A 15,102-nucleotide genomic window follows, 5' to 3' on the forward strand; every position below is an offset into this window, starting at 1 on the left:
ATTTCCATCCAGGTTTACCGTTCCATACCCGTGGGAGAGTGTGAACTTGGAGTTGATCTTGGCGTTTATTTCACTCTTTGACTAGGTGGCTTTGGCTTCTTTGTGCCAGATGAGCAGCAACTAGTTTGTTAGGGTTAAAAATCAGCTCATTTTTCAGTGAATGAAGATCACTGGGGCCTATTGGAAATGTTTACCTTTGCTCTATAATCAGTAACAGTAACACTGTAGAATAGGCTGCAGGCTTTCCATGTGTATAAATCCAGACAGTTGAGACAGATGGTGTTGGTTTGATAGAGGGTAGGAGAAGAGGGCACACAGAAAATGGCCTGAGTGAGTTTGAATTTCACAATATTTAAGACATTTTATTGTTTTCAAGTACACGTAGCAGCTTAAACTAACGAAAATATTACAAAGTAGAGGGCTTTTGCTTTTTATTCAATATGTAGATGAATATGATTTTTTAATTTACCCAGCACTTCAGTCTATAAGGCACTGTGTTAGAGAGTGGGTTTATAATTAACTTATCAGTTACTGAGTTGCAGATGAGTTCTTCTAATGGACGCAAAGTTAACTCTCTTAAGCATCCTCTCAGTGTGTTATTAATTTACAGGGTAAATCTAGTTTTGTAGATAGTCAAAGGAAAACCCCAGCTCAGTCCACATTTGAACAATCACATTCCAGATTAAGGGACTCAGGAGGTTTTCAGTGGGTCACAGTGAGGCCAGGAATCGTCTGAATGTGCCACGTAGGGGAAGCAGTTCTGCCGTGACCTGGGTTCTGACCGTCTCCTGCTGCAGGTGGTCCATTGATATGGGACTGACCAACTGGACCAGGACCAGATTCAATACCCACATTTCTTTGGATCTTTCTAGGTTAGGACCTCTGGCCCAGGCTCTGCCTGTTCCCCTGGGTGGCCTCTCTGGACTGCGGAGTTTCCTTAGGGTGTGAACTCCTATCTCATGTTCCACAATAAGTTTTAAAGCATATGTTGAAAATGACATGAGAATACTTCTTCCCCAGCACCCCCCTCCTTCACCTGCCCCTGCCCTTTCCCCACCTTTGGTCTCTTGTACCACCTGTCAGTGTCCCTCCTCATGGTCCCTTTCAGATTTTGTCGGAGGAGCAGTGGCTGCGTGCCAAGGACTGTGGGTGACTCGCTGGTGCGCACCTTCTGCCTGGCCTTCCAGACCCTGGAGAGTCAGCCTGCCACTCTCCACCCTGCACCTGCAAAAGGAGCCTGTGCAGTCCAGAATATGCCATGTTTATTCCGGACTAGCAGCAGCATTCCCTCTTCCCCTCCTGTCGCTCCGTGTCCTTTCAGGAAAGGTCCATGCAGGGTCCCACTTATCAGAAGAAGCCTTCTCAACTGTTGTGGCTCTCAGTGAACACCTCCCTTCCCTTACACTTACAGTACACAGGGTCTGCATCTCACCTTACTGTTACTGCCCAGCGCTATTCTTAAGCAGATTGCCGTCAGCTGGGAGGCAGGAAGTGAGCATTTAGAGCTGAGTACCACTGCTTTAATGTTTCCGATTCCTTTTTGGCTTGGGAGGCAGTCAGTGTCGGTATAGTGCGGGGGTTCTCAAACGCCAGGGAGTATCAGAAAAACACAGCTCTTGGGCCTCCACCCCAAAGGCTTCTGACTCACCGAGTCTGGGTTGGGGCCTGAGGGTCTGTTGTGCCCAGTGCTGCCGATGCTGCTGGTCCAGAGCCGCACTTTGAGCACCCCGGGGTAGTTGGAGGCCCCCCCACCCAGCTTTGAATTCCGGTTCCAAACCTTCAGTTCTGTGTAAGTGGTTTGGCCTCTCCACACCTCTGCTTCCTCATATATAAAGTGAGTGAAGTCATGATAGCCACTGTATGGCATGGCGGGGATCAGGTGAGAGGACGCGTAGTCGCAGTGTTTTGCACATAAGAGGACACTGTAAGTCTTAGGCATTACTAACCATTTTTGCCAGGACTCAGGACAAGGCTTGTCATATGGTGGCAAACGCTGACCTAGAAATGAGATTAGCTGGGCTCTGCCTAGTGCATCCTCAGCTGCTGTTGTTACCTGTGTAATTTGGAGTAAGTTATTTAAATTATTTTAAGCCTCAGTTTCTTTATGCATAAAATGTGTACGGTAGTGTTTGTCTTCCTTTGCTGGTTGTGAGAATCAGATGGAATGATATTCTGAAAGGATTTGTGTGAAAGGAATATCATGATGATTATTAACAGCTGCTATTTACAGTGTACTTCGTGTGCAAGACGCTGCTGATCACGTTTGTGCCGGCACTGTCGTGTACCACGTAGTACCATATAGTGAAAGGTTGTTATGCCCTTAAGCGTGTGAAGGGGACTGGGGTGGACTGTGTGCCCTACACCAAAGGCGCCAGTAGTTCACTGCAATTTTTCATGCTCCTGCATCAGCTGTCATTTGTCTCGGTGATCTGATTGTAGCCACATTCTGCCTGTCTACCCACTTCTAAGCCTTTGTCCAGTCTGACTTGGGGCCAAATGAGAAGTTGCCAGGCCGGTTGCAAACTGACGCGCAAGCACCGTAATATCCTGAATTGCGTATACAGTGTGAAGTCTACAGGCTCACGAGTGTTGTTACACGACCAGCTCTCACTTGCAATCTGCCCATGTAAAAAAATCATGTCCAGGTTGTCTTTAATTCTGAAGAATTCATTTCGTAGTTTGCAGCCTCAGTTTTCCTCCTTACATAACACAGATTTAATGATAACTTTCTTTCTCGTGGGGACTTTGGTTAGTTACATGTAGTTAATATTTGTGAAGTGCTCAAAACTGTCAGTGCTCTTTATTATGATGAGGCCTGCTGGGAACCTGAAAGGAGTATGTGAGGATTTTCAGCTTTGAGTTACATATTTGCATAATAATTATAATCTCTTCATTGTACTAAATGCTCTGACAGTGAGCGTTTCCTATTCATTTTATGTACCCCATCAACCCGTTCTTTGTTAGTCGTACCTCTTGTCCTTCTTCTAGCACTAGGACAGAGACTGTCTAAAGAGATCCCTGAAGCAAAGCAGAGAACCATATTCTGGTCACTACCTTCCTGCATTATTTCCAGCACCTATGGGTGTAGGGGGAGAGAGAGATTGGGTCATATTGGCCTGCATTTTCACCCAAGTGCACTCCTGCTCTCTGGGTTCTTTTCAGGCTTAGGTCACAATAGGTGTTGGTTTGGCCTGCTCTGGTCCTTTGTAGACATCTGCCCACATCACAAAGCCCCATGTTTGGCACAGTCTGCGGTGATTGGCAGTGCCTTCCCGGGCAGAGTCCAGTCCTGGAACAGCAGGGGTTGCAGGTGCATTGGCACGTGGTGGTGGGGAGTGCACACGGGCCTGCCTACCCGGTGCCTGGCGAGGCTCAGCAACACCGTCCCATCCCTGAAATATCCTGTCCTCGTGGGCTTGTCACTCTCATTAAAACTTAAACATGAAAGCAGTTCAGGCTGCTTCTCCCTTTGTGCCGCGTTTGAGGGTGGGCTGTGCCAGAAGCGTGTCATGGAGACGGTTGAGGGGCGGCTGTGTTTCAGGGAGCTGTGCTCATGTCAGGGGTCCATTTCTTCGGCTCTGCGTCTTGCTGTTTGCTGCTGCTAAAAGCACCTGAGAGGCAAGTTTTTGTTTGCCAGCAGAGTCACCTTTGGGATGGTGGTGAAAGTCATTTTCCACATGTTCACAGATACGCCGCGTTACCAAGCCTCTTGCACCGACTTATCTCTGGCAAGGACTTACAAAATAGTCTCTCTGGCTGATTGTCAAAAATTACATCATATCAGAGTAAACTGCTTTTAAATCAGACATCCATTATTCATGTATATTAACTGCTTTTTTATTTTTTTATTGGCTGTTTTTTGTATGATTTACTCTTTTCTCACTAGCTCGCCTTCCCTCCCCAACTGTCTTTCTCATCGTTTTTTACAATCTTAGCTCATCTGTGAATTTATAGAGACTGTTCACTTAGCTTTGTATGTGAACATCAATATGCAGACCCTGCATTTTTTGTAGTAAAATTTTTGAGCAAATTTTTTGAGGGTCATATTTATGTTGGGTCAGAAGAGCAGCTTGGGTCGTTTACATGAGTAAATTCTACCCCAAAGACTGAGAGGTCTTTTTCGTCTGTCTTTTTTTTTTTTTTTAAGTTGAGCATTACTAGTCTTGTACTTTAAGTTCTGTATGGAATAAAACTGTACCTCCCACTAACGAACCAGCTAAATACGCTGCTGTTGGTGGAAAGCAAATTGACTTAATGTGTTCATCTGTGGGGGGGGCATATCTTTAATGTAAGGCTGGTGTGTCGTTCACCTGTAATCGACACAGGCAGAGGTGTGCAGCACTTATTCATTCTTTCAGCAAATAGATACTGAGTCCTTCCTTTGTGCCAAACACGGTACAGGTATCCAAGAAAGTATCTGTTCACTCCCAACCATGATGCTGGAGTCCCCCGTGCACCTGGCATCTTTGTCCTCCTGGTACTTTGACCTGATGCATGGCACTTGACTGTTTGGAATAATAATGACTAGATAGAGTTTATTCTATTTATTTAACCCCAAATCAGCATTGTTGTTGTGTGTAGTCAACATTCGCATATATTCGTGCACATCTACCTGAATCTTCTCTCACTGTTCTTGCCAGCATTTCAGACCTTTTATTCTGGAATGATTTTATATCTTCCAAAAGTATATTGTGTAGTGAGGGTCTCTTGGCCACAAGTGCTCTCTGCGCTCGGTATTTTTATCCCAGAACATCTTTATTTCATACTCATTCTTGAAAGGTGGTTTTACTAGTCCTTTATCATTCCAGGATGACAGGTGTTTTCTCTCAGACCTTTGAAGAGGTGATTGGTTTGACTTCCACTGTTATTACTGAGAAGTTGTTTAACTGTCATTCCCATTTAGGACTTTTTCTCTTCTTTTGGCTGGTTTTTCCTTGTCTTTAATTTTCTATGGTTTCACTCTGCTGTCTCTAGGTGTGGATTTAGTTTTATTTTCCCTGTTTGGGGTTCTCTTGCACTTCTTTCCTTTCAGTTGCAGAAAGTCTCAGCCATTGCCTTGTTGAAATTTCCCCTCATTCTCTCTATTCTTTCTATCTAGAACTCAGGTTAGATGTGTGTTAGACCAACTTGTTCTCCCTTCTGTGCTCTTCCTCACTCACTCATCTTTTCCATCTTCATCTCTCTGTGTTGCGTCCTCAATAATTTCTTCATCTTTGTCTTCCAGTTCACAGATTCTCTCTTGGACTCCGTTTAACTCATCCATTGATTTTTTTTTTTTCCTTTGGTTGCACTGGGTCTTATTTGCAGCACGTGGGCTCCTTAGTTGCGGCACGCGGGCTCCTTAGTTGCGGCACGTGGGCTTCTTAGTTGCGGCATGCACGTGGGAGCTAGTTCCCTGACCAGGGATCAAACCAGGGCCCCCTGCATTGTGAGTGCAGAGTCTTATCCACTGCACCACCAGGGAAGTCCCCTGATTTTTTTTTTTAATTTCTAGAAATTCTATTTGTTTTGTTTTTCAAAGCTACTTAATCAGTTTTGCTGCTTTTGACCCCTCACCCTCTTTTATTTCTGTAAACATTTCCAGCATGCATATTTTTCTTCATCTGATAAACATCTGATATCCTTGGAAGCCTGTTTTCTGTCTCTCACTTGTGATGAGCTGTTTCTGTGTTGGGAAAAAACTTTAATTGTGAACTCACATTTGGCTGATCTTGATTTGTAGATCTCCTGTGGGGCCTGGGTTGAGAGGATCTTCCTCCTGAGAAGATTCTGCCAGGTACCAGGAAGCATGTCACCAGCATGAAAGTACTTTTATTACTAGACCTGGGGTCTTTTGGCCTTGCAGGTAGTATAACTTCAAACTCCCAACCTGCGTGAGGCTTGCAGGCCGAGGGCAAACATTTTCCATCCTGAGCTGAACCTGAGACAGGCAAGTTGCCACGTAGGCTCTCTTCACCAGTGGATAGATTTTTGTTCCTATCTTGCTTTTTGCTGAGTGTACATAGCTGTCCAAGGGGCCCAGCTTTAGGCAGACTTATCAGTTCTGGTTCCACCTGGCACTGGCTGGAAACCTTGCCTCCTATTTCCCCAGTTTTCCAGGCTCTGACGCTGGCAGACGCCCCCAGAGCAGCCCCTGATGTGAGTGCTACTTCCCTTTCGGGTTGTAGTGCTCTCTTCATTTTTGCCTCCTCGGACTTTCTCGGGTTTCGTAGGAGTTAAACAGAATGTTTACAGGAATGTTTACTAGACTGAATCTTCAGTGTTTTAAACAGGATGGTTTCCCAGACATTCTAGACATTCATAGTGTGCTGTGTTGTCAGAGGTGGAACCTTGGGCCTGGATACAGTTTGGGAGTTCTGGAATCTGGAGACTGTGGAGAGAGATCTGTGGAACCTTCTGTTTTGAGTACAAGGAAGTGGTTCCTTTGTACAAGCCGGCAGCAAGATTAGGCATCCAGAAATGGGGGAATGTGTTAAGCAAAACAAGGACTATCTGAGTACTTATTATGTACCAGACCATGGTAAGCCCTGGGTTTGCCTGATAAATGTGTACCAATCAGTTAATCTACAAGCACTTACTGAGTACCTGGCACGTGCTGGCCCTTGGTCAGTGCTGCAGGAATGAATGATAGGATTGCTGCCCCAAGGAACTTACAGTCTGAGTCTAGGACAGTGTTTTACAATATGTGGCATGGCGCTTGGTAACAGTGCCTTAGCTGGCTTGCTAAAATCACAGTCTCCTCGGTGACCCTCCTACCCTCCAGTGTTTGAGAACCATGGGTCTGGGGAAAAGTTGGAGGAAGCAAATGTACAGTTCAAGGTGGCCCCTTGGGGACACCAGATGGGGTGCGTAGATGGTGAATACCTTCAGCGCTGACAAGAGGGAATAAACTCTGCTAAGGGCTCAAAGAGAACCCACAGTAAGCTTAATTGGGATGGAAGAGGAGAGACCATGAGGATTATTTTCTTTACTCTCTAGAATTTGGCTTCTTATCATGACTTTACCCCCTCAGAAGGGCAAAATATATGTGGTAGTGATGGAGGTGGGTTGTTAGAGATCAGAAAAGAAAGTAGGTAGACTTTGTTATCTCCAGGAATTTCAGTCAAATCTTCCTCCCCATGCCTTTTTTAATCTTTTACTTCGCTGCAATCCAGCACAGCGTCTCCTAACCTTTTCTCTCTCTGTCGCTTCCCTTTTTTTTAGATGGTGGCAGACAAATTATCTTTAATTCACAACGCCTTTTGAAAAGCTATAGTCTTGTAAGGAAGCCTTCTGACAACTCCTCACCCCTTTGGAAAGGCAGTGCCTGGGGTCCTGAGGCGGTGAGCCCCGCTGCTCAGGTTGACGTTGGTGGTGGTGTAATGCCTTTGGCAGATGACACATAGGAGTGTGAGGAAGACTCACTATTGTGGTAAACTTAAAGAAAACACAAATGGAATTCCTTTTTTCAGTCATTAGCACACAGCCAAAAGTCTGGGACTGCAAGGCTCTGTAATCTCTTCATAGCTATTTCTGTATACAGTGGTTCCTGTTTCATTATGAGGCTAATAGCAGTCCCAGATTAGGAAATGTTTGTATTGCTAAGTCCAGTTCTTAATGGGTGAAGGAGGAAGTTGGCCTGCCTTGAGCTCACCCCACTGCAGGGGCAGTAGCCATTTCTTATCCCTTTCCTCATGGTTTGGTTGGAAAGCCAGTCCTAGGCACACTAAATGGTCCGGGTCACACCTGGGAGGGGCGGGGCCTGCCTGCACCGGGGCGTTGCCGATGTTTCCCAGATGTCAGGCCTGTGGCCACCACCTCCATCCTGACTCTACACTGCTGCCCCTACTGTTACACCACCACCTGCTAGGACATGGCTGTAAGGTGGGTCTCCTTAGAGAGGCGAGCCCCACAAATGGCGGACCAGGACAGTTGGTGGCTGTGCACTAGCTGGTGAAGAGGTGGATTGTTTCAGCTGGCAGCCAGCCAGGCTCCTGCACGTCATCCACCCTCCCTGTTCATTCCAGTGCCTGCTGCACAGAGAAGAGTCATAAACATTTGTGTACTGGCTGTTGAAAGAATTACAGCATTGTTTATTTTGTCTAAAATATTAGAAACAACCCCAATATACATCAATATGGAATCATATATCCATAGACAAGTTCTATGCAGCCTTTAAAAAGAACAAGATCTATGTATAGGTACTGACGAGGAAAGAACTCTCATGTTATTTAGTAGGAAAAACAAGTTGTAGAACGACAGTCCCATCGAGAGAAAAAAATAATTTTATACACAGAGAGAGAGAGTGCGCGCGCCACAGACAAGACAGACGTGTATAGAAAAAGTCTAGCGGTACATAGCCCTCCACATCCACAGGTTGCGAATCCACTGATTCAACCAACCTCGGCTCAAAAATATTCCCCCCAAAATTCTAGAAAGTTCCAAAAAGCAAAACTTGAATTTGCTGAGCACCAGCAACTATTTACATAGCATTTACATCATATTAGGTGTTGTAAGTAATCTAGAAATGATTTAAAGTAGATGAGAAGATGTAGGTTATATGCAAATAGTACACCATTTTATATAAGGGACTTACTTGAGCGTGGGCAGATTTTGGTATCCGGGGGGTCCCGGCAGTAAACCCCCATGGATACCAAGGGACAACTGTATACACTACACTGTTAAAGTGGTTATTCCTGAGAGATGGCTATCCAGAAGGTTACACAAGATATATTATGTTTGAAATCAGAAAAAAACACAGATTCTTTAGAAATTTCAGAGAAATCTGAATAATTGACAAAAATGAAAGTTAGGATTCTAAGACTAGGATTTGTGAAAATACCTTAACATCTCTAAGAAGGAAAAAACAGAAAGTTCTTTTTAAACAATGCTTGCTTCCACCAGGTGCCCTCTAGATCTCCCTGGAAGCCAAAGAGAAAGGAGTAGACCCTGCAGTGTCCGAGACTACACACTGCATCTCCTGCAGTTACCTTTGTAAAATATACAACATGGTTCAGTCAGTTTAGGTAATTCTTAAAGAAACATCCAACTTCTATACAAATTTGCACCTTTATCACTGATTAAACCCTTTTGTAATATACATGTGGTACTTAAGAAAAATATCCCCAGCAACATCTATTGATTTGGCGGTCACATTAGTGCAGAACATTTTCTCCAAGATTTTAGCTATGAGTTGTTTTTTCCTTCTTTCCAGCATATCCATACACTTCTGAGAGTGAGTCAAGTGGCCATGGGTTGAGACTCACCCAACTAGGGCAATAAAGAGAAAAATTAGTCTAATGCATGGTCTTAACAAGAGGGAGAGTGTGAGCATGAATAATTAATCTCACTAGTCTGTGGCAATCAGATAAAATGAAGTCCCATTTGCTCAACCTTATTAAAAGAGAGAGAGCGTGGAGGGGAGAGAGAGATGCTAAAGGTTGTTGAGGGACTCGTAACGTGGGAAGAACCGCCTCTGAGATGGGTAATGTGTTTTCTAATCTCTGCGGTCTTTAACTAAACGTAATGGTCAAGGTACTCTTTGGATAGTTCTGATTCATTGAATTATTAAACATTTTAGAAAATACTTGACTCCTGAGTACTAACTTATACGATGAATTTGCAGTCTTTTTGAAGAGGGATTAGATCCCACTGTTTCATTCAGAAATGATCTATCCTCTTGTCAAAAAAGAACTTCTAAAAAAAAGTATAAAGACACAGGAACAGACTCAATATCAGATTTTAATTCTTATATTTATCATGGAACATTTCTTCCTGCTATAGATGTTGAAGTATTTTAAAAAGAAGAAGAGATTGAGTCCAAAAGCCCTCTTGAAAGCTGTATAGTGATATATAAGTGCAGAATGTTACTTTCAGGGTAGACCATGACATTGCTGGTGTTTTTTTTTTTTTTTCTCCCTCCAGGAACCGATTTTCATGTAATTTTTAGGATATTTACTGTAGATGGAAGATTTGATTTATTTCTATGTCCATACTTGGAAGAAGAATCTTATTTTGGATATTTTACAGTTGAAATTTTCTCAGAAACTTTTATTTTCAACTGCATGAAAATAAAAATAAATTTAGCTTGTTCTCTATGGTCTTTAGGGATTAAGAAGGCATTTTACGGGCTTCCCTGGTGGCACAGTGGTTGAGAGTCCACCTGCCGATGCAGGGGACGCGGGTTCGTGCCCCGGTCCGGGAAGATCCCACATGCCGCGGAGCGGCTGGGCCCGTGAGCCATGGCCACTGAGCCTGCGCGTCCGGAGCCTGTGCTCCGCAACGGGAGAGGCCGCAGCGGTGAGAGGCCCGCGTAACGCAAAAAAAAAAAAAAAAAAAAAGGCATTTTACATTTTGAAATTGCTCTCTTTCCTTTCAGATACCGTGAGCAGTTTTACTTAATATTATAGTGTTGTTTTGACTATTAGGAATTTCCAAAGATTCAGTTGTTAGAAATATGTGTCAACAATGAGATCAATGGTTTTCAAGGTGGAGTCAATTTATTAACCTCTCAGTACTAAAATAGGAATCTGTACACTGATAATTGATAAATGTATAGGTTAATAAGAAAAAATAGCACATCATTTTCATGTGTGGGCTAAGAGAGGAGACTCTACAAAATATTAACATTAAAACTTTTGAGTTCAGTGATTAATTTTAACCACATGATCAACAGAATATAACGTATGCTCACGTGTGTGTGTGTTTAAATGAGGAGGATTTTGAACAGTGAATTTGGGTGCAAGGACTAACTATGTCTTCAGTACTTACAACAATTACTGACCCATGGCAAGCACTTAATGTTAATTGAATTACTAAGATCTTTTTAGTAAAAGACTTAAATAATCTTCAGAAAGATTCCTTATGAATCATCCTTGTTTCCCCATTTGCTGGAGAAAAGGCAGTGTTCAAATGTAATGAATACATTGTCTAGAGATCAAGGATACTCTCTTACTTGCCTCCATACCTTATGGAACAGAGCTTACTATAATTAGCTGGTGGAGAGTGACTGAAGAGAGATGTTGGGGAATATCAGTTATACCTCAATTAAAAAAATTTTTTTTTAACGTTTGGGAATAAGACTATGTTTTGGTTTGTAGTTTAATCTAAAGGAATCATCTAGTGGTTAACTGTACAAGCTTCATCATCCTGGATGCTTATACTGTTTGTTCTTTTTACCTTCTGTGGTATAAATACAGAGGGGGAAAAGAGAGAGAGAACCTGTACACAGACTTCTTGTTAGCCTCCCCCATTAACTAATCAGAAGCAGTCAGTGACCCTTAGTTTCCATGCTTCTTTTTCTGTGTTAAGAAATTGGGATACCGAATTTCCCCATTTGGCATTTTTTTGTGTCCTATGAGTTTGTTTGCACCTTGGCCTGGAATTCTTTGGATTTTCTTTTCTCTTGTGTTTCCTTTTGTTGTTCTAAGAGCCATCCTTATGCTGTCATTACCTGGAAGGGGTCAGGAAATGGAGTATTAGAGCCTCTCCTCTAATGGGAGTTGGTGCTGTGACCGTGCCCCGGGGCGACACTGGGTGGAAATTGTTTGTGCAGGCCTGCTGCCCCTAACGCACACCCACGTGTTTTTCCTCCTCCCCAGATCCTGGTGTATAGCCTGGAAGCAGAACGCTGCCTCTCGAAGCTGGGCAACGCGCTTGGCGACTTCACCTGCGTCAACCTCCGGGACAGCCCTCCCAATCTCATGGTCAGTGGCAACATGGACAGGAGGTAGGTGTCAGTAGAGTCGCATCTTAGAGCCACAGGCAGCTTCTCTTGAGGCCTGGCCGCTCGGCCTCCACTGAGCTCACTGATTTCCTCCCCGGCTCACCCTCCTCACTTCTCACTCACATCTCTGCCCACCTGAGTTCAGCCCTGATCCCATAAATACCATCCCTGTGAACTTGGAGAACAAAGTCTTGTATTAGGTAATAGTTGGATGGAGTTGCATCTCTGCCTCATTTCTGAAACACCATGGGAAGGTTGTCTTTTAGGCCATTTGGTGGACGCAGTTGGTGGAAGGTCCAGTGAGACCACTTGGAATATCTTTTGTCCCCCTGCTGTAAAATTTGTTTGGCATTTAAAAGCTCACTTTCTAATATTAAAAACAACAACCTAAGGGATGAATCATGTTCAGCAAAATAGGTTTGCCTGCCAAATGATGTCAAGAGTGTGTTTCAGACCACTATGGTGTCCCTCCGGTGATGGGGGAAAAAAAGAGACTTCATGTGAACAGATTCCAGTTTCTATTTAGCTGATTAGCAGTCTTCCCTTTAACGTATTGGCTTAGGGAGTTGGATTTTCCCGGTACAGGGTCCAGTGCCAGCTCCGGCCGCTCCAGGACCCATCAGCATGGAAGGATTAAAGTGTTTGAAAAGACTGTCTGAGTCCAAATTTTAGGCTTTTTTCCTTTCTCTTCCCTCTCCCCCTTGTCTTTTCCTTTTCTTTCTTCTTCTTCCTTTTTTTTTTTCCTTCTTTTTTTGACTGGTTATCTGTCATGCCTGATCCAGTGCCCTGAAGAGAGGTAGCATGGCTGGAGGCCAGGTTCAGCTGGCGCCCCCTCCCCTGGCCAGCCCCGGGCTGCAGGTGGCGGGCCACTTGGTGGGGTATCAGATCGTGAGGCGGGTCCTCCTTTGTGCCAAATCCCAGACCTCTGTCGTACCAGTGCAGCAGCTTGCAAAAATAATTATTTTGTCAGATAATATTTTCAACTTCTGACCTTCACTACTACTATCTCCCTCCCAGAGAGCAAAAAGATGTGAGTATGCTTTATTGAAAGAAAATACCTGATCTTATTTTCCTCGAGCCCTCCTAAAACAGCTGATACTTCTCATGCTTGAGAATTGAACTCCTCAGTGTATGTCCAGGCAGTTTTTCTCTTTAAAAAAAAAGAAAACAAACTAGGCTTGATAAGTGGCCCCACTTGTGGCACAGCAAATGAAACACATCAGTTTATAGTTTTACTCTCCCATTTTCAGTTCTGACTGAGCTGTACAAAGGCTCCAGGCTTATCTGATAGGATCTACCCGCAGGGACCTAACAGCTCTTCGCCTTCCAGGAGAGCAAATGCAGAGGGCTCTGTGGAGCATCCAGATGGAAGGGTTTGGGATTGTAGGTTATGCTTCAGAGTTTGTTGACAGCATGACCATTTAGGTGTTCAACCACAGCTAGGCTCCCAGGAAACCAAAATGGTGTTCCAGAGAAGAGACCTCTGCTTTCTATATAACGTAACCTCATTAGCTCCAGAAGCACAGTTACAGCCAGATTGTCATGACCATTGTCAGCTGCACGTCCTGCTGTCAGTGAGGAGGCCTGTACATACTCGGTAAAGCTGACGTTTTCCTCTGGAGCAGGGCTGCCTGACCATGCTCCCCGTTGCCAGAGGAGAAGCCAAATGCGCAGTGTAAAAGGGCTCTCTGGTCATTTTGAAGGCCAAATCTGACCATGTTAAAATCCATTTTATTAGTAAACCAAAGTTACGTTTTTTGTGGGGTTTTTTTACACCCTTTGTCTTTTTGGATGAAAAGAATAGACTTGGGACTTGGAGTTGGGGAGGGGGCTATCCAAAATGGCATTTAATCAGGGCCACTTGTAGATCTGTGTGCCGGCTATTTGACCACTACTGGTACCGCAGAGGCTTGCCATCATATATAAGATTGTTCTTTATGAATCACATTAACAGTGTTAGCAATATGAATTTCAAACATGGGGCTTAAAAGCACTATACATCTGGAAAAAGGAAGGAATAAGGACTCTAGACTTTTAAGTGATAGAGGTATGTCTTGTGGGGTTTTTCCCAGAGACTTAATAGCTATGAGTAGGAACTGATCAGAGATGCACACCCAGGCTTGTACAGCTTATGTTTTATTTCAGAAGTGGGACGGAGAGGGCAAATACTATGAAGAGAGCTAGGTGGCTATCACTTCATGACAGATGCAGTTTAAAAACCTTGGAACCTCCATTTTTATTTAAAAAACTGAACTTCTGTTGCATTCTCTTAGTACTTTATAAATAACTTGAGAATGAAATGGACTCGAAAGGTACATAAAACTGTCCAAGGTTAAAACAAAAATAATGTTTCTTTAAGGAAATCAGCTTGAGTAACTTTGCTAATAACATGGGTGGAATTTTCTAAGGAGTTGGTTTTTTTTGGGGGGGTGGGTATAAGCTGAAATTAAAAATGAAACAAATAGCTCACCTAGCTTGTCACTAGAGGTTAAGTAGAGTCTGATAAAGATTAAGAGAATGATCAGGGTGGGAACTGAGTTATGGTTGGATTGTACTTTTCCCTCGCTGGGAGGGAAGGGTTATAAAGTGGGGTTATATAAGGTGGGGCTCTGCACAAGAGTTTTAACACTACAGATCAATGAGGTTTTTTTAATGCGTATTTTGTCCTTTCCTGCTAAGCCAAGAAGAAAGAGTGGTAAGTAACATTAGAGGAGGGAGCGGTGTGCATTCGGTGTTAGGACAGGACGCTTGTGTCTTACCACAGTGTCTGTCTAGTGCTCAGAGAGGGCTTAACTGTGTATGTTTTGCATTTATTCTGAGATGCACTTTTTTTTCTTTACATTTTCACATCTATGAAAATCAAGATGTGTCTTTTATAATAACATCTTACAAATGGCAGCATGTTAAAATATTACATAAAGTAATGGTGCTTCTTGAATTGGATGGTGTTTTCAATTAAATAAAAGTCTGTATTTGTTCAATGAAGGCAAAAATAAATCTTAGGAATTAGAACAGTTATGAGAAACTTGAATGGGTTACCAAGATAAAGTCTGCCGGAAATAGACCACTGTGAGTTTTTTTGTTTTGTTTCTTTAGTTTAACCTTTGGGGTTCACTGAACATTTAGAATCTGTAAATTTATGTCTTCCACCAAATTTGGGATGTTTTTGGCCATTATTTCTTCAGATATTTTTTTCCACACTGATCCCTTTCTCCTCTCCTCTGGGACTTCAGTGATGTGAAGAACAGACTTTTTGATATTATCCCACAGGTCACTGAAGCTCTATTCATTTTCTTTCCTAAGCCTTACATTCTTCAAGTTGCACATATCTACTGATTTAACTTTGGGTTCATGAACTGTTTCCTCTGTCACCTCCATTCTGCTGTTGAACCCATCTA

General features: G+C 43.4%; 1 protein-coding gene across 1 annotated transcript in view; it reads left to right on the top strand.

Moving 5' to 3' along the window:
• FBXW8 (F-box and WD repeat domain containing 8) overlaps positions 1 to 15,102 on the top strand; it is a 114,276-nt gene that overhangs the window by 83,145 nt on the left and 16,029 nt on the right. The window contains exon 8 of the mRNA XM_060121993.1: positions 11,580 to 11,707. Within this exon, the coding sequence (XP_059977976.1) occupies positions 11,580 to 11,707 (128 nt within the window). The remainder of the gene's footprint in view (positions 1 to 11,579; positions 11,708 to 15,102) is intronic.

The sequence above is a fragment of the Lagenorhynchus albirostris genome, chromosome 14 (genome assembly GCF_949774975.1).
Source record: "Lagenorhynchus albirostris chromosome 14, mLagAlb1.1, whole genome shotgun sequence".
Taxonomy (NCBI): domain Eukaryota; kingdom Metazoa; phylum Chordata; class Mammalia; order Artiodactyla; family Delphinidae; genus Lagenorhynchus; species Lagenorhynchus albirostris.